This window comes from Myzus persicae, unplaced genomic scaffold, assembly GCF_001856785.1.
Source record: "Myzus persicae strain clone G006 unplaced genomic scaffold, MPER_G0061.0, whole genome shotgun sequence".
Lineage (NCBI taxonomy): Eukaryota > Metazoa > Arthropoda > Insecta > Hemiptera > Aphididae > Myzus > Myzus persicae.
This window is the reverse complement of record NW_019103025.1, coordinates 948,801-969,316: the sequence shown is the minus strand read 5'-3', so window position 1 is coordinate 969,316 and position 20,516 is coordinate 948,801. Positions and strand designations below refer to the sequence as shown.

The 20,516-nt window shown below is 29.7% G+C and overlaps 1 protein-coding gene across 3 annotated transcripts in view; it reads left to right on the top strand.

The window, feature by feature from the left end:
* The window catches only part of LOC111033606 (dedicator of cytokinesis protein 3), a 29,256-nt gene extending 11,260 nt beyond the window's left edge, over positions 1-17,996 (top strand). The window contains exons 1-24 of one of the 3 annotated variants that reach the window (XM_022314412.1): positions 7,771-7,853; positions 8,550-8,634; positions 8,725-8,760; positions 8,845-8,993; positions 9,105-9,186; positions 9,293-10,043; positions 11,168-11,449; positions 11,540-11,831; positions 12,033-12,276; positions 12,368-12,557; positions 12,740-12,990; positions 13,068-13,503; positions 13,563-13,797; positions 13,878-13,895; positions 13,962-14,373; positions 14,434-14,628; positions 14,713-14,854; positions 14,913-15,436; positions 15,503-15,645; positions 15,728-15,949; positions 16,017-16,144; positions 16,199-16,257; positions 16,337-16,508; positions 16,570-17,996. In XM_022314412.1, coding sequence (XP_022170104.1) covers positions 7,810-7,853; positions 8,550-8,634; positions 8,725-8,760; positions 8,845-8,993; positions 9,105-9,186; positions 9,293-10,043; positions 11,168-11,449; positions 11,540-11,831; positions 12,033-12,276; positions 12,368-12,557; positions 12,740-12,990; positions 13,068-13,503; positions 13,563-13,797; positions 13,878-13,895; positions 13,962-14,373; positions 14,434-14,628; positions 14,713-14,854; positions 14,913-15,436; positions 15,503-15,645; positions 15,728-15,949; positions 16,017-16,144; positions 16,199-16,257; positions 16,337-16,508; positions 16,570-16,634 — 5,157 coding nt within the window. In that variant the 5' untranslated portion in view covers positions 7,771-7,809 and the 3' untranslated portion in view covers positions 16,635-17,996. Of the gene's footprint in view, positions 1-7,770; positions 7,854-8,549; positions 8,635-8,724; positions 8,761-8,844; positions 8,994-9,104; positions 9,187-9,292; positions 10,044-11,167; positions 11,450-11,539; positions 11,832-12,032; positions 12,277-12,367; positions 12,558-12,739; positions 12,991-13,067; positions 13,504-13,562; positions 13,798-13,877; positions 13,896-13,961; positions 14,374-14,433; positions 14,629-14,712; positions 14,855-14,912; positions 15,437-15,502; positions 15,646-15,727; positions 15,950-16,016; positions 16,145-16,198; positions 16,258-16,336; positions 16,509-16,569 lie in introns of those variants that run through there. The other 2 variants (XM_022314410.1, XM_022314411.1) reach the window with 2 other exon arrangements.
* The last annotated feature ends 2,520 nt before the right edge of the window (positions 17,997-20,516 follow it).

Below are 20,516 nucleotides of genomic sequence, written 5' to 3'. Positions count from 1 at the left end.
GTGGGAACCGAGAATAAAGTGTGTTGGTTTCATGACACGACGAATAGTAAGATACGGCTTATACATTGCCGCAATTCTATACTATAGTTTTATATAAAAATGGTCAACATTTTGTAGAAACAGAGCTTGCTAAACGCTTATAATTCTAGATCGTTATTTTTGCTGTTTCTCCTCGTAAACTACTGCTCCATGACAATCATACAATTTTTTCCATCTTCTTTTAGTTGCAGGATTTTTTTTGGTTTTTGAAAACTGGTTTCTGATAGTTAACAATGCCTCCATTGCTCCGCTCAAAATCTAAAATGTCTACACAAAACATATACTTCAAATTATTATAATATTATAATTATACACAAAAACATGATTTGAACATCGAAAAATGTATATTTTATAATTCCGAGGTCTTTAGGAATATTTTAATTATTATATATATAAATTGTAAGTAAACCTTACATTTTATTGTTAGTAAATTAGTAACAATTACTACATAGGCTTAAATTGAATTTGAAATTTGGAGGGCTGAACTTTTTTTTAAAAATCCAGTGAGGACTTTCCACACCCCTCCTATTGTTTAAATTGTATTCTAGAAGACGAAACATATTTTCCATTATACAATTTATTCAACGATCAAAACAAATCAAATTGTCTTAAAGTTTGTAATATTATAACATTTATAACACTACCGATATACTGTATCTATCCAGTTTCCAGTTTTGTAATTTGAGGTCCTGAATTTTGGAACCGACCAAGTCCCCCAATTTGTGCCTATGAATTACCACGTGGAAAGCACTGCTACTGCATTACTGCAGTTATCGAATTAATATATGATATTATGCAACAACTATTTTACTCCAATAAATCAATCATCTCGGTTGTAGCCACTTGAATAATTTATTTTATAACGATTAAGGAATGCCAACTTAAGTATTATATAGTATATTAGTATAATAATTTTATTTTGTAGACGGTAGAGTTGAAATTTAATTAAATTAGATTATTAGAACAATCAATATGTTTTGAATTGTAGATCTGTAGTATTTTAATTTTAGCACGATACACCATTCAATGGTTAAATATAACTAACCACCATTTGCACCATTATCAACCCTCCTCCACAGTATATACAAATTCGCAATACAAACATATAGTACATACATGTTATTCCCGGTACTTCATCCATAGCCTATAATATTGTTATTTAAGGGGATTCGATACCGTCATTTTCTGTTTTTGTCTAACACACGCGTCACATAGTAATTTAGACGTATTTTTTGCCAAACATACTAATTGATCTAATGAAGCGATAATAAATCTGAAAACAGATTTGAATTTGTCGTCAAGTCTACTTGAAATCGAATTTCCCACATTTTTGATATTATCCCCCAAATTCCTAAAAATGTCATATTAAAAAAGAGCATTTAAAAATTTTTGTATTTCAATTTTCGGAGAAGTTAAAATCGAAAAATCATAAATGTGGGAAAGTCGATTTCAAGTAGACTTGACGACAAATTCAAATCTGTTTTTAGAATTTTTATCGCTTCATTAGATCAATTGGTATATTTGGCAAAAAACACGTCTAAATTACTATGTCACGCGTGTGTTATACAAAAACAGAAAATGACGGTATCGAATCCCCTTAAGTTAAACAGTTAGATCTATACTCACACTATAAACTATTTTCTCAACACATTTTAATTGTATTTGTCAAATTGATAGTATTTTAGATCACCTTTTATTGTTTCATATAATAATTTTATTGTTTCATATAATAATTAATAATGTCTGACGAGCGCCAAATACTTGTCTGTCTGCCACATGGACTTTATAACCAAATATCTCTATAGAGTATATAGACATTTAATAAACAAAGACGCATTTTGGAATTTAAACCTACAGGATCGTACAAACGTACGGTTATAAATTATAATACTACCATTGTTTATTCAATAAAACAAAACTCAAATTCGTGGTTTCAAAAATACGATATTAAAATTGTATATAAGAACTAAAAATACAACAGACGAACGTTTGTTGGTCGACAGGGACGCACGGAGGCTCATTGCCTCACCTGCTAATGCACCATCTGAGAAAATATTTTTTTATAACATGGACTTTTCAAATAAATAACAAAATATATAAATTCCTTCTTAGTTGATTTATTTCCATGGTTATGACCAAAAAAATCATAAAAGAACGAAAATACCATGCAATTGGAATTACAATTTTATTAAGGTTAGCATTATAATAAAATACTAAAATAGATAAACGTTATATGAGATAATGTATTATTATTTTAATAATCTATTTTATTCATCCTGGTTGAGCCTGAGTGGCCAAAACATTTGATATTTGATATCATAATAGTGTTTATATTATATTGTGATTAATAAAGTTGTGACCAGTAAAATTTTTAGTTAATCAAATTAGTTTTATTTTTTTATACTGATCATTGTTGTGTAACGTTTTGCGGTGTGGTGTGAGGGAGGGGGGCAAACCCCTTGTCTTATATTGAAACCAAAAGTATTTTGTACCTAGTGTGCTATATTTCTCTGATATTTTTCTGTTAGATGTTGAGGTCTGACCGTTAAGAAGTGGGGGACTGTGTATAATACAGTTCGCCCTGTGATTATGCATTTAATTAGTTCATTTAAAGGGCCATCGCCAGTGTCACAACTAGTGAAACTATAATCACAGTACTCCTTTAAATTGAAAGGGGTAAATTAATTATTTTTTTTAGTTTTTTATGCTTATTCTTGTAAAAAAAATGTTTGTTAATTGTCGATTAATAGGATTCAAATATACTTTATGATACCAAACTAATAAACATTTTTCCAACTAAAAAAAACATAATGTCGAACTATGCATTTTAAAAAGGTTTTGTAGTTGTTGATAGTACCTATATATATATAGACGTCACTAGAGGGTATCTTGAGACACTTTTGCTACTCCCAAAAACGACTAGGTTAGAAAAAAAACTAATTGGTAGATTTTTTGTTGATAATTATTTTTTACTACCCCAGAAATTTGACTCTAATAACGCCCATGCCTGTATATATATATATACCATATACAGCATATTTGTTAGCATTAGGTAGTATATTTACATCTTATTCACTAACTGTAGGTACATAATTTATAAAATAATATAGTTTAATAACATATTAATGCCGATCGCATGCCGATATTTATATTTTTATTATGTTTTTCGACATTGTACCCTCAGTTATTTCACTACCCCCTTTCTTCTACTCAGAAATTACACGACACTGGAATCATTATTAAATAATAATTGGAAGTCTATTTTAAATACATTATACATACATTTGGCTTTATTGTCTGAGTTATTATCAATTCATTAATCGCCGTTTTTCAATTAGTACCTTATATTTTAATATAGGTTTTATTATCCTTAACTGTTATTTATGTAACTATCATTTTATGATTTTTTAATTTGAATGCGTATTAATTTAAATATAGTAAAAAAAATTTGCCAAAATAATCTGTTCAATTAAATAATTATATGCAGTTTAAAATAGAACAAATAATAATAATAATGATAATATTTGAATACATTTTTAGTAGAATAAATCATAATCTTATACAATTATATAATTTTAATAAACACAGACAAAAAGTGTTTACCACAATCCTTATATTTTATTTTGTGATCACTATTGTTAAATAAACTTACTTCCTTTTCTATTACATTTTTATCCTTATATTTTAAATGACTAAACTTTTTGATTTTGTTACTTGTTAATAAATAGTAGGTATTAATAACTAATATTATACTGCTATATTACGTTCATTAATACATCAAGGACATGTTTAAATACATAATATATTGTATGTATATTTTGCACATATATATAATATGCACTAATGGTATATAGTGTATACTGTATCATGCTATATAGGTCATAAAAAAATAATAACTATTGATAATTAGTGAACTATAAAATTGTGACTTTATAATTTATAAGCATAATATATACCTAATAAGTAATAATACATACCCATAGTAAAAACTGAAAAGCAGATATATTTTACTCATGTTAACATATCGATGTTTAGACGTATTATAGTTGTTGGACGTTATATTATACGAAAATATGTTGTATTTCGTATTAATTTTAACGATTCAATTTACATAACATATTAGCTGTTGGTATTTCGTGTGGTTGCAAATTAAACAGTCGTTGAACTTGTTTTAAATCTTTCGTGCTGGGTACTTGGGTCGTTAATAATGGTGTAGTGAACTGATCTTATATTTATTATTGGTAGCTCCTGTGGTTTCAATATAATATAATAATATGTTATACGTTTATTATTATTAGTATCAACTTACTTTCATCGATGTCATTGAACATTATCATTTTATTTAAAACCTATTGAACGCACACGTGTGGTCAAAATATTATGAATGTTCTTATTTTGTTTTTTAATTTTTTGTTTATATAAAAAAAAACATTGTTGTAAAATCACAGTAAAAGGAATTGTAAACGAATATAATAATAACAAATCTTCAAATTTGAACACGATTACTTTAGTTAGGAATTTAATTTATTCTTATATATCAATAATATCCTTATTTAAAACGCATATAGGTTCTATCATTTTAATTACTATTTTTTTTTTGTATGATATATGAAGATTGGCTAATTGAGTATACGAATAATGTATCAATATTCAATACATCCGTACCTTAGAAATATTTTGCATAGTATGATATTCTCGATCTTTTTTTCAAATTAATTTAATATTTTTTTTAATGTTCTTGTTTCATTGATATTTATTCGTGATGTTTATTTGTTTGTACTATGTTAATTAACACTATAATTGACTGTATAATTTATCCTTTTCACATGTAAACACGTTGGCTACTTGACTGGTTAAAAAATGTAAATTAACGTAAATTATCTACAGTCTTATACTAATTATTCCTTAGGTATAACAACTGCTATGTGTTATATTGCTATTTTTAATTGTAGTATTTGGTTGTATACCTCATTGTATACTGTTTTCTAAATTCTAATGTGTTAATATTGAATATACATGCTAGGTAATAGGTTGTGAAATGCATACCTATGTAATATGCATATGTCATAATTCATAATATATCTTAAATTAATGATTATACAAAAATTAAAATGTTTTATATACTGTTAATTTTATATTTTCCATCGATCATTGGATTGAGCTTAGCTTATATTATACTTCGAGGAAAATGAAAGGAATAAATTAACCTCACACGTACTAGGTATGTGATAAGAACCAAAGGTAAATCTATACTATTTATATTTACTTACAAATAAATATAGGTACCTATAACCTATGTAATTTCATTTTGTAATATTTTCATTAAATTAATTTAGTTTATTAATGTGGTAATAAGTACTTTTACCTAGTTATTAGGCGGGTAACTATTAAGTACCAATATTAGACTTTATTTTATCTTGTTGAATGAGTTTTTTTATTTGGTATTCATTTTTTTAGTAATCCTTTTATACGAGTATACATATGCTAATAGCTAAGCTATAATACTGATTATTACTTATTATTACCTATAGGTTTACTATATAATACATATCGATATCTGATTATATAATAATTATTAAGTGTTTGTATATAGTGTCAGGTATTGACTTTGTTGTTAATTGTCTATTTTTATTTCTTCTGGACACATTAACTTCTAATTTATGTATAGTAAAAACCCCATATCTTCTCCGATACATGATTAATTGTATAATATGCAGGGCGTTTCACAAATAATGTACCGGCTTTGGTCGCTTACTTTTTCAAATTGAAACAGCGTGAACTTTTCTCCCGGAATTATTCTTGTCTTGGACGTTCGTACAAATGCCAACAGTGAACAGATGACTACAAAAGCATAGGAGTATAGGACAATAGCGACTGATAAGTTGAAATTGACTTTATCAGTTATTACTATGTTTTCATTCCACCCTGGCGGCACCACAACAACAGTAGCTCCCGTCGACCAGAATAACTATAAATATTATGGCATAGTAAGTTTGGCGAGAATATTCGAATTTAACATCTCGCATAGCCATCAGCTGCATTGGTATCTATTGGTGCCTATATAAAGATTATTTTAAGTACCCCCAAGATTAAAATTATATTTTTTTATGTCAGAAGATTTTAGCCCTCTCTCCAAAATCCAAATCTGAAATTCATCGTATTCTCAGTATGTTTTGGCCAAGAATACATTTGTGAAAGTATCCTGCAGTAACATGCGCTGTACTTATTCATTTTTAAATGTCTTTGACCAATACACATTTTTCAAAATCAATTCATTCTTTGCTGAACATCCTGTATTATCTTACGAATGAATGGTTCTAGGTTTTATATACTTACAGCTACTTAATACTGTCATACCGTATAGTATGTAACCAACGTATAGTATAGGTAGGTACACAACAACAACGATTAATATCAAAATGTATTATCTGAGTTTATTTAATGCAATTGTGAAATGTAAATGTTAATATACTAGTGTCTATTATAGTACCCAACTGTCGAATTCACTTTTGAAGTAGATAATATAAATATGGGATAACTTAATACGTAAACATTTAATAAACATTAATATAACGTACATAATTTAATGTATAAATTCTATTACTCACTTAGTATTTATATTCAGGAATCGAATTGGAAAAATAAAACAAGTAAATAAAAAAAACTAAAATTAAACTTAACTTTTTCTTAAACTTTAAAGCTTTGCCCCTACATTCCCTACGATTATCAATCCTCAAAAAAATAATTACAATATTCGATTATGCCAGTGACAAATACTAGATTGATTAGTAGACTACTACTTATTTAAATTAATTGTTTGATACAGTAAAATGTTGCTATACTAAGGATATATACATTTAGCAATTTTAAAAGTATATAGCCATATAGGCGTATAGGAAATCAGATTTAGTTGATAATTTTATATTTGTAGATACATTTTTAGGGTAAAAATCCCCAATATTTTTAAGAAAATCGACAAAATAAATAAAATCGATTTCGTTTTTTGTACTTTTGGTTCTTATAATAACTCAAAAATGAATAACTGTAGAGATTAAAATTTTTCACCAAATATTGTCTCCTTTTGTGTTACTTATAGATATTTTAAATTTTAAACTTACGTTGGTTTTTTTTGTTTGCGATTAAAAAAAATGTGGAAATTTAATAAAACGTTTGTATAATAAGTTTTCTTTTCAATAATTTAGAATATAGTTTAACTTTTATGTATCAACATTCAACATTAATTTCTGTATATGAACGCAGTAACTTTCAATATATTCGCACTAATGTTAAGCTACCTAATTATTTTTAGGCATTTTAAATTTCAAAAGTTGACAAAATTGGATATATATTTTAGATGATTATAATAATTTTTTTAATTTAAAAATTGAGGTATACTACCATACTTGACATATTTTTACGCGAGACAGTTTTTTTCGATTGATAGTACTTTTTACCTTAAACATTCATAAATAATAACCGCGAATATCATATTTTCTGAACCATCTGTGGTCTGTGGATTAATACAATATATTGAAAATATTACACGATTAGTGACAGATTTTTTATTTTCAACTATTTAATCTTAAACCATTTATTTTCTTCGTGTTTATCCAATAACTAGAATCTAGTATTTAATTAAGCTGTTAACTATAATCATTCACCAATTATAAAGAAATATTGTTAGATGAGAAAAAAGAACAATTATTTGCGTAATCTCAATAATTAATGTAGTTTCACATTTACTATTTAGTATACACATAGATTGTCAACATGAGTGGATGGCGATGCTATACGGAAAATAAAATATGTGATAGGTAATAATCTAGTATAATATAATATTAAAGGTTAGGTTACAATATATCTTATTACCTATTATGTATAAGTATCTTGTGTAAAGTTTTAAGTGAAGAATTGAAACAACTGTCATAGGCCGTAGCAAATGGTAAAATATGTACGGATTAAAATTAAAACACTGTGGTATATGAAAATATGACAATGTGGGGTAGGAGATTCAAAGTTATGGGTAACTAAATAGTTGCTGAATTCCAAATATCGTACTTTTTTATTTAGTATGTATGATTCTAGATTTACGTTTAACTAAAAATTAGTTTTATTTTATAAATATAATATTCTGTTTATATCTACTTTGAGAAAAATACTCCAAATTAAATTAAGTTGTTTTTTAAAAACTATAATAGGTAGCTTATAAGCTCTGAATATTGTAAATGTTGGTATTATAAAACTTCCAAAATATAGTAGATGCAATAATACACCAAATTATTTATTGTTATCATCATATCTTGTAGACTGTAGTCGTAACTCTCAATTGCCAATTATTGTATTACCTATACATTGAAAAAAATAAAACAATTTAACATTCACAAATATTATAGTGTGGAATGTGCTAGGGGCATACTCTTATAAAAAAAATTCCTTTGCTTCAGACTTAATAATAATAAAAATACATAGTTTTAAAATACAATTAAAAATACTTTGTGTTTTGTTTTTAGAAAACTGGGACTGGATTTAGTTCCTAGGTGTGGTGCCGAGATGGTTGATCCGGCTACAATGAGTGCCGTAGAGCTTTACAAAGTCGTATGTATATTTAACTATGCAATTATATACTATACATATTATTTAATTATTTGTAGACGTATGCCTAACTTTTAATTTTATGATTTTCAGCATGTACAAAGTTCGGAAAACATTCAAGGGGTATCGGTTAGTATACTAAAATATATTTTATCCTATACTACTACTATAGAATTATATAATGTATTAAAAACGATTTTCTCATAATTTTAGGCACGAGGGACATTAAGAAGACCTAAGGATACGTCTAAAATCCAAACACGTCATATGTTTATGTGTATGCGAGACTTTGGTTACCATATCGGAGAAGAAACAGAAGTATATTTTTCACTCTACGATGCCAAAAACTTTAAATTTATCAGGCAAGTATTTTATACTTGTTATGAACATAATAATATATTCTTATATAAACCCACCCTCATATTGTTTCACAATCACTTTATATTAATCTCATCGTTTTTGAACATTTTCAGTGAACGATTTTTAGTGAAAATTTCTAAAGAAGGCTTTTCTAATTATATAGAAAAATTACACAATAACTGTACGATTTTTACTGTAAGTTTTGAATGTCCCGCAATCCATAAATTATTAATTGATTTGACTGTTATAATAATATAATATATATGCAAGCATCTGACTATATTTTTTGTTCGTATAATAGGAACTCGGGTTGCAAGACTTGTCGCGTGACCTTTACATCGTTGCTCACGTGATGCGCATCGGAAAAATGGTGTACTCTGAGTCGTCCAAAAAAGTGTCCCTTTCGTCGTCGTCATCGTCATCGTCGGCACTGACACCGGCGTCCTACTTCAAACGTCCGCTGGGTGTTGCCGTCCTGAACATCGGCGAAATGCTGACCTCGAACAGCAGCGGTGGTGACGAGCGGGAGTTCACGTTCCGCGTGTTTCAGGCGGACGAGAAGGACTTCTGTCAGCTGCACGACACGCTGATCCGGAAACAGAACAGCAAGTACAGCCCGCTGTCCAGCCACCCCAACTACGGTATCGTCATATCGCTGCGGATACTCGACGGCGACCTGCGGCAGGTGCGCGAGGAGAACCCGCTGGCTTTCAAAAACGTGTCGACCACGAAGAAGATGGGTTTCCCGGACGTGATAATGCCGGGGCACGTGAGGAACGACCTGTACCTGACCCTGGAGAGGGGCGAATTCGAGAAGGGCGGCAAGTCGACGGGCAAGAACATTGAGGTATCCATCGTCGTCCTCGACTACGAGGGCAACGTGGTCCCGGACTGCATATGGGGCGCGTCGGGAACGGATTCGTCCGCCGAATACCGTTCGATGATCATCTACCACCACAACGCACCGTGCTGGATGGAGACCATCCGGCTGGCCGTGCCCATCGAGAAGTACAACATCGCGCACATACGTTTCGAGTACAGGCACTGTTCCAGTAAGATATCGCCAAGCGGCGCGTTTTAATCGTTTGAGCATAATTTAAACATAACCATATCGTGATGGTTCCTACAAGTAACTAGTCTGTTATCGCCCATCATCTGGTGACTGACCGTAAGAAAAATATCACGTCGCCAAGCGGAAACCGCTCTTACAATTTAGCGATACGTGATCAAGATATCAATAATTTAATATTTTAGTAGGTACTGATACTGTATATGTATACCTAATATTGTTATACTTTGTAGTTTATATTGAAATAAAAAAATATATAATGTTAAAACATTTTAGGCCTCTTATACTAGGAGATATCTGATAAAATGTAATATACATGCCTATTATAGTTTATAAACGATAGTTAACATTTTACATTTAAAATAATATAATTTAAAAAGTATATGCACTATTTTAACAGATATTTCTTAGTGCCTATACTGCTACAATCTTATAATATTTTATTTTTAGTTCAATGCAAAGTATAACAAATGGGTACCTACTAAATGATTAATTTATTGGTAACGAGCGGCGTATCTCTTAATTGATTGTACGAGCTTCATTATGTAATTTGTTTATAGTATTTATTATAGTTTTTTAGGTATAAATTATTTTTCAATTGGATAATTAGTACCTACAAATTGTTTGATTAAAGTTTTTAAGCATTTCTAGCCTATAATTTAAAACTGATCCATTTCAATAGATTCATTTATGTATATATATAATAACTATACTAGTCATTTTACAGTCAATGGGCTAAATATTAATAATGATGATGTTAAAATAAATAACATTTTACTTTGAAATTATGATTAGGTATTTTACTTTATTGTTAATCATAGGTTTGTACTCCATGTTTAAAAGTGTAATCATTGCCCTTGATTCATTTTGCTTAGCTTTACTTTTATTAATATTTCTGATTAATATATTTTACCGGCTCGTGATATAGAAAATGAATTTAAAAATGCCTGGCTTTTAGATTATGGATTTAATGTTTACAAACTTTAATCACATAGAAAGTGTTTTACCCATATTATGCCTATGGACTATGAATTGTATTTGAACTGTATGCGGAATGCTATACACAGGGATCAACTAATCACGTCAATTTGGCATTTACGTTTCCAGCTCGTGACAAAGCGGATAACAAGAAACTGTTCGGCATATCGTTCGCGCGGCTGATGGAACCCGAAGAAGCTACCCTTCAAGACGGCGTACACGAACTGTTCGTCTACCGCTGCGACGAGCGCACGAAACCTCACCCGGTCGATTATTTGGGTCTGGTCGCCAGCGTACACGAATCGTCTACTTGGACCAGTTCCCCGGAACCGGGTTCTGTGTTCTCGTGCAGCCATAAAGAGATAATGACTATTCGCACGATGTTGTGTTCGACAAAATTGACTCAAAATGGTACCTATAACCATCTGAATTATTTTATAACACGTCCGGCCAAGCCCTATATAGGTGATAACCTAATTACTGAAATGTTTGTGTTTTCAGTGGATTTGTTGTCATTGTTACAATGGAAGGAACACCCTCACCGGATTCAAGAAGCTCTGACTCGAGCTTTACGTCTGGATGGAGAAGAACTTGTAAAGTTCTTACAGGACATATTGGACGCACTCTTCTCGATGTTTTCCACTGACGATGGCAATTCAACCATCCACTCTGGACTTGTATTTCACGTTCTAGTCAGCATTTTTAGTTTACTCTACGACAGCAAATTCGAACATTTTAAGCCAGTAATGAACGCTTACATTAAAGAACATTTTGCTGCGGCTTTAGTATACAAGTAATCGTCTTCTTATTTTAAATACCATATTAATACCACAGAAATAATGTGATATGCCTTTGATGAATATCGTTTTGTAATAAAGAATGTTTAATTGATTAAATTGAAAATCAAAATTTATATTTTATACTTAAACCCGGCAACGACGGGTAATTCAGCTAGTAAATATATAAATAAATTGTTTACCTTTTTTATTTGTAGAGGGTTATTAAGCAGTGTCCAACATTGTGCTGAGCTAGTCATGTCAACAGATCGCCAAGAGCCAATACAAAAATGTTTCCGCTCATTAGAATATATTTTCAAATTTGTTATTCAGTCTCGTCTATTTTTTTCTCGTGCCACTGGTGGCCAGTTTGAAGATAGTTTCCGTTATGATGTACATCGTGTGTTTGCTTCATTGGACAAAATGTTATGTTCATCTTTTGAAATGATTTTACCTACTCAGGTAAAAAAAAAAAACATTATTATTATTTATAATTGTTTAAATTAATGTATAATAATATTATGTTGTTTAAAACTATTGTTTTTCTTTAAAGATTGCATTATTGCAAAGTGCAAGTGCTGTGTTTGATCAATTAGTTCAAGTATTACCAGTCATCGAGGTAGCTAAACTTGGAGTATCCATGTTAGATTGCTTGCCATCTCGTGATCTACCTACACCATTAACCCAAGCTAAATTAGGTGCTATTAAAGATTTGGTAGCTGGAAAGGTGTTCAAGGATGATGGTAATATATTATAAAATATGACTTATAAATTATAATACAACTTAATTTAATAGTAACCAGATGTACATTTTTATTTTGTGTTTTTAGGCTTATAAACAATATTTTTTGTTTATTTAAGATATTTGAATCGATTAGTTTTTAGCATATTATATTGTATTTTTGTTTTATGTGTTTCATTGTAGAAGCAAGAAATTTATTGTTGATAACCATATGTAAACATCTAAGACACCATATTAGTGCCAGAGAAGAAATTCAACTCTGTACAGATATTCTGGGAGAAATTTTAACATTTCTATTCCATTTGAATCGATCACACGACAGTAGCAAGGTCAACATATGTTTTCGCCGGGACTTAGAAATATTGAGTCTTAGTACATTAGATATGTTAATTGAAACATGTCTTATTGTAATTGATAGAATGGTCTCTGTATTGGTAAGTTGCTTTCAGTTTTTATTATGAACTAGCTGAACTCCAAAAAACTACTAATATTGTAAAATTCTATTTTTCAGGCCAACATGGTTGCATGCTTAGTTTCTTTATTACAACTTCTTGACGATTATCATTACAAACGACTTTGGGAAGAATTGGGCGATCGTAAACCGTTGAAAGATTTTCTTTTAAGAGCATTTTTATTGTTTAGACATTTAATTAAACATGATGTATTTCCAACTGATTGGATGGTTATAAAAATGACTACTAACAATGTAATTCTAGCAGCTCTACAACAATTAGCCAAGCCACTAGTATTTTGCTTTTTAGAAACGTGGCCCCATTTTGATTACCAAGTGTGGTCTACTTATTTTAAATTAGCTGTAGCATTTCTCACTCAACCAGCTCTTCAGTTGGAAACATTTACTATTGTAAAGCGAACAAAGATTATTGAGAAATATGGTGATATGAGAGTACTGATGGGATATCAAATACTGTCTGTTTGGTCAAAACTTGGTAAAATATAATTTTGATCTTAAAAAAAAACTCCAATAAACTCAATTATAATTTGTTAGGTGACCACAAGATAAATTTTATACCATCCATGGTTGGACCATTTCTAAAAGTGACTCTGGTGCCTGAAGCTGAATTGCGTAAGGCCACGCTTCACATATTTTTTGATATGATGGAATGTGAACAACGAGCTCGAGGCAATTTCAAAGAAGTTGAATCAGAACTTATTGACAAACTGGATTATTTGATTAGTGAAAACAAAGGTGACGATGAGTACAGACAACTTTTTAATACTATGTAAGTATTTATGGTTTTAAAAAATTTAGTTAAAGTCAATTAATCGATATAGATAATTGTTTTGTATATGCTGCATATAGGGAAAATTTGAGTATAATGTAAGTCCAATGAAACTTAATAAAAAAAAAAATTAACTGCATTTTATTTTTTGTATGATTTTATAGACTATTAGAAAGAGTACATCAAGAAGAACAAGATGGTAGTTGGCAAGAAACGGGTTCAGTGTTCATTCATTCTGTTACACGTTTATTAGAACGACTATTAGATTATAGAAGTGTAATGCGTGGTGATGATAATCGTGACAAACGTATGTCATGTACAGTGAATTTGTTAAATTTCTACAAAAACGAATTTGATAGAAAAGAAATGTACCTAAGATATATTTACAAACTTCATGATTTGCACGTTTCTGCTGATAATTTCACCGAGGCTGGATTTACACTTAAACTTTATGCTGATCAACTGACTTGGACAGATGGGCCAGTATTACAAGGTGATCCAGCGACTTCAATTTGCCAATGGCAAAGAAAAGAACAGCTATATCATGAAATCATACAATACTTTGATAAAGGAAAAGTAAGTTCTATAGAAACTGCAAAAGTTAAATTATTTTATTCTATGTAATTATTGTTACAGTGTTGGGAAAAAGGACTGCCTTTATTAAAAGAGTTATCAGATTTCTATGAAAAAAGATTATTTGATTACACTAGATTAAGTACAGTATTGAAAACACAAGCCAAATTCTGTGACAATATTCTTACTCAATTACGACCAGAACCAGAATATTTTAAAGTTGGATTTTATGGACAAGGATTTCCACTTTTTGTTCGGGTACATTTTAAATTTATTTATTAATATTTAAATATAATAAATATTTTCATATTTTCATATTAATTATAAATTATTTTTTTGCAGAATAAAGTCTTTGTTTATCGAGGTTTAGAATATGAACGCATGGAAGCTTTTACCCAACGATTTCAAACTGAATTTCCGACTGCCCAACTTTTAACAAAAAATAGTCCACCATCGCAGACAATTTTACAGTCTGATGCTCAATGTATGTTTTATTTTTTATTAATAAATTATAAAAGTCTAACTTTTAACTCACATTTCAGATATCCAGATTTGCAATGTAAAACCATTTCCAGACATTGGTCCACCTTCTTCTGACAAACCTTTAGCTATGATACCTGAAAAAGTTGGACGTTTTTATGAAGTAAATGATGTATGTACTTTCCAATTGGATAGACCTATGCACAAAGGTCTGGTAGATCGAGATAATGAATTCAAAAGTCTTTGGCTGGAACGTACTATTCTGATTACTAGCGAACGTCTGCCTGGTATACTTAGATGGTTTGAAGCTATAAGTACAACAACCGAGGAAGTGCCTCCAATTAAATTTGCTTGCGAAACTATAGATTCTGTTAATAAAAACTTAAAACTTATAATTAATCAATACACAAACGAGCCTAAAAGAAACATTAATCCGTTAAGTATGAGACTTCAAGGAACAATTGATGCGAATGTTATGGGTGGCATATCTAAATACCAGTCAGCATTCTTTTCTCAAGACTTTGTTCAAAATAACCCTCAATATTACTCACACGTTCTACATTTAAGCTCATCCATAAATCATCAAGTAGGATAATAAATTTCATCAAAGATTTAATGTATAAAATTATATTGTGTGTGTTAATTTTTCTAGATTGAAATAGTAGAAAATGGACTGTTAATTCATGGTCAATTAGCACCACCTGAAGTACAGCCTCTTCATCATCGTTTAGTGGAACGCATGGTACAACTGAAACAGAACTTGATAGCCCCACCTCCACCAGAAAGCATAATCAAGTATGAATAACTTATAATATTATACAAAAATTCAAATAATAAATAGTGGTATAACAAACTAACTTTAAAATATTTGTTCTAGTACCCCATTACCACCAATTCCATGTGTTCCAATTGATAATAATTTCCATTTCCGTTCTACTGAAGAGTATACAAATACCGTTACTTACTTTGATGAACGACGTGATGAATATGAAGATATATATAGCAAAACATTTGATCTACCAGATGCATGTGCTCCAGTAGTTCCGCATCGAGAAAATCGTATTAAATCTGAAGGATCATTACCAAACAATAAGATTAAGTAAATAATTTAAAATATTATGATATTTTTAGTCAAACAATTGCTATAAATTGTTGTGGTAATTTAGAGCTGATCCAAAATCAAATACTTCTTGGAAACCAGGAAGTCCTAATTTACAAAGGCACTCTATAGATAGCAGCGTGAGAAATTCATGGACACTTGAAGATAGTTCTCCACCACCATTACCTCCAAGAGGTAACATTCTTATAACATTTTCAATTATTTATTTATACATTAATTCATTTTTAGCCCCAGAAAGGAGAACCAGTGATGCGCCTCCATTACCACGAAGACTACCCTTGCGCCGTGTAAGTAATGTTGCTATTGTAATCTTAGTTCAAAATGTTTTCTATTTTAGTATTTGATAATGTTATTTTTTCTCTTTAGGATTCTGAAATGACCGATTTAGACACACCAGTGTTGCGTGATTCAGGCTATTCAGAATCTTTACATTCGGCATCATATGAAGAATTTGTGTTACCTTCAATCGATAAGGATAAAATGCCACCTCCATTGCCACCCAAGAATACACAATCTCAACCTAATTCTGAGCCAAATGGTATAAACTAAATATCCAAACATTTTAAATGGAGCACTTTTCAAATATATTTATATTTTAGAACTCCCGATTTTGGAAAATTATTCTGTGCCTGGAACAATGAGACGCTTGGAATCCAGCCCCTAGTCAAATACAAGACTTATTTTAGAACTGGTGCCATTATATGCATAAATGTAACTATTAGTTAATATGATATAAGTTATTCTTAAATTATTTTTATACCGCATTATTGCATTAATGAGTGTGTTTGTGATGTTTTAATTTTATCATAATATGTTTTTTTTAAATTCTTTTTATTACCTAAGTTAAAAATTAGAATGTAATTTGATCAGTGTTATTTGTGTGTGTATGAGCATTGAGCAATGAGCATTACTATTTATTCCTATCAATCCTGTCCGATTGGCCATTTTCATATACTTAACAATTACATTTATTCTATATGGTATTTAGTATTTACTGGATGACTATCGGAGGGAAACAATATTGTTCATCTCTTTTGACATTATACAGAACTTGTATGTTTTTTTTTTCATCTATGAATATTAATTCTCATTACTCATACTTAATTTTACTGTATACATTAATTTTATTAACTATTAATAATCAACATTTTTAGTTCTTAAAATTTAATTGTCGGCCTAAAATATTTTTATAATATTATTATACAACGGTTTTAGAGGATGTCGTGCCGGCATGTGTTGTGAATGGGTACTATAATATACGTCCAGTAGTTCCAATTTTGTGCTGTTAGCATAAAATATGTTAGTCAACTGATCTTTTATAAAACTTAAAGGTTAGAATCAAAGAACATTATCTGTGGTCTCTTTTTGGGTTTTTACTTCATTTTAATTTTTAACCAAGTTATGAGTACGTAAAATATTAAAATTAAAAATTAAAATATTGTGAAAAACCAATGTGAGAACACATATAATGTTCTTACTTCTTACTTTTAAATTGTATAAAATTTATAAGCGATTGTAAACTCCACCGATTTACAGGTAGTCTATTTTAGGGTTGGATTTATAACATGTAAATTCCACCGATACATTTTTTTTACCTGAAAAAAAAATGTTAATTCCACCGATACGTATTTTTTTACCTGAAAACACGTAAACTCCATCGATGGTAAAATCCACAGATTAAAACTATTTTTAGTATAGCTATAGCTATCAACTTTCGACTGACTTATCTAAACTTCAACTTAACGACCGCAGATAATATCATAACTCACATTTAGCGCAGTCCTCTGCTAACACTCATCCAAATATACATAATTTTACAAAAGACATACCGGTGGAGTTCTAATTTTTTTTCAGGTAAAGAAAACGTACCGGTGGAGTTTACATGAAAAAAAGGTCGCAATCGGTAGAGTTTACATGCGCCAATAACAACACAAAATTGAAACTGCTGAGCTCAAATTTGCATAGTTTGTTAGGAATCGTGAACAATTTCCTCCCAGACATTTTTGGCGTAGTAGGACATTTTCATTAGATACATTTTTTAATGTGGTCATTTTTCACATATTTTTCAAAAATGTATTTGGAAATGGAATTATTATTTTTGTCTAATGTCCAATTTCGTCTTAATATAGTCACGGAGAAATGTTTGTAAGACAAAGACAACACATGCATGATTGGCGTCCTCTTAAAACAATATATAAGAATACTTATATTATTATATATTATTATCTATTGTTAATTAATACTCTTGTAGAATATGTTTATTTAAAATATTTTTGTTTTTTTCATCGCATTATAGTATTGAACTACTTGTCTTTCAGCCCATTAACATATTATTATAAAGAACAATGTAGTTTACTAATTACTCCTATCGTATGACTGACGTTACCAAATCTGTATACTATGTGCAGGACTGGCTTTTAATTCATACATTAATGTTTTAGTTCTCCTGCTCAATAATTTATTTTGTGTGTTATTTAAATGTGTGTGTCAATTTTATATTATTTTTTTATTATTATTATTATTATTATTATTATTATTATTATACATTCCAGTCTTCCATGACTATATTAGTTATATTATAATTTTATTTATATTACATAATTAGCTATATTATTATAATTTATATCCTCGTAATCCCACTTTATGATGCTCATTATTTATTTACCATGAAAAAATAGATTTTAAATTATTATATAAAAACAAATAAATAACCGATGTACAAAAGTCAAAAGCTAGTTGGTTTTCTTTTTGCAAATATTTGCTAAAAAAACGTGGTCATGTGCTGTGCGCAACACAGCAGTGCCCATGACCATATATGTGTGTAATTCCATCCTTGTCTAGGGGAGTGCTAACCGTCTCTCCTTTTATACAACACAAATGTCCATTTGCAATTCTCTGGTATATATACTATCTGTTGTGCCAGGTACCGTGACAAGTGAGAGCGGTAGAATGTGTATCAGATCGCTCTATGTGACAACTGTGTGATCCCAATGCAATGTTTTTGTTAACTTCTAGATAGCGTTGTATATATCAAAAATAAAAAAATGAAGTTTTACGAGGACGAGTACATTTGTGTTCGATAACGAATTTAGCCAGACCATATTAATTAAAATATAGGAGTTTATTTACATTGACCGTCATGGCGTAACTATTCAATTATAGGATATTTACTTTTCACTTTTAGTGTCTTAGTCAGTACTTATTTCTGTCCTTTTCGTGCTGGAACACGTTGCCGGTTCTTGTGCCGAATAAGATTTTAAGTCGAAAACCCGAAACGTTTGTTTAATTTAGCTAATTAAAAAAAAATGAAAATAAATGTCTACATTAACAAAGCCCATCAAGCTTACCACCTCATAGATCAACAGCGCTGTATGCCTGTATAGTGTATTGTGTACACAAACACTCACTAACGCCAATACAATTGGCTTAATATTGACTTTGGTTGATCACAAACATCCTATACAGTTTTTCATTTCAAAATTCATTACAAAAATTCGACGGTAAAATGCAGCTGATAAAACAATAATTGCAAAGAGTAAACTGGGCACCATCGCATCTAAAATCGAAATTATTTTACGGCGAATTGTAGTAAACCAGACTTTGCAGCACACCGACTTGAGTTAGGTTTCCGACAATAATATTTCAAAAAAAGATTTTATTTTGTCGTTAAGTCAACTTCAGGTTCTTTGAGTCACATTTAGAGTTTATTATTATAAAAAAACTTGCATAAAATGTAGAAAAAATTCGTGTTTTTAAGAATTTCAAAGGGAAAATAAAAAATAGGTTAAATTTTTTTATATTTCCGACACTACGATTTCAAAATAAACTTCATAATAAATTCAAATATGTTTTCAAAATTATTATAGGATTAAAACTCAAATCAGTACCATGCAACATTTTGGGCTATTTTAGCGTAGTGTAGAATAATTAAATGAGGTTTATAAACCTATCTATATGCTCTATCAACCAAAATAGTGGTTTCTTTTTTGAAAAATATAAGTTCATGTTCTAAATGTTCTACATTGCACATTCTATTTAAAATTATTTTGTAATAACTGATCAGTGTACCTGCTTGATTTGCATTAAATTTTTTTTATCTTCTTCTCGCAATTAATTTACCCCTTATTTTGTTGTACCCACCTACATTCTAATATTCTCAGAATAGATAATTCAATGTATTGTTAGCATTTCATACGTAGAAATTAAAAAAGTATGAACTATGAGCACACAATATGCATCTTGTTGTTTTAAAAAATAAATGAGCTCAAGTGTGTATTCGACCACCAAAGCTCTGTGTAGAATAAGCACACCTCAATAATAAGTACAGATTTAATTTATAACATCATTATATATTTCTGTAACTGATAATTGTATCAATTAAAAATAATAATAATAATAATTAATAATCGATACACAACATAGGTATTATAATATTAAGGATGATAAAAATGCCTTGATTAATATAAGAGTTGAAACAATTATATACCTACATTATGAATACTTATTTTTCGTATTAAAATTTAGTGATTAACCAATCGCTTAATGC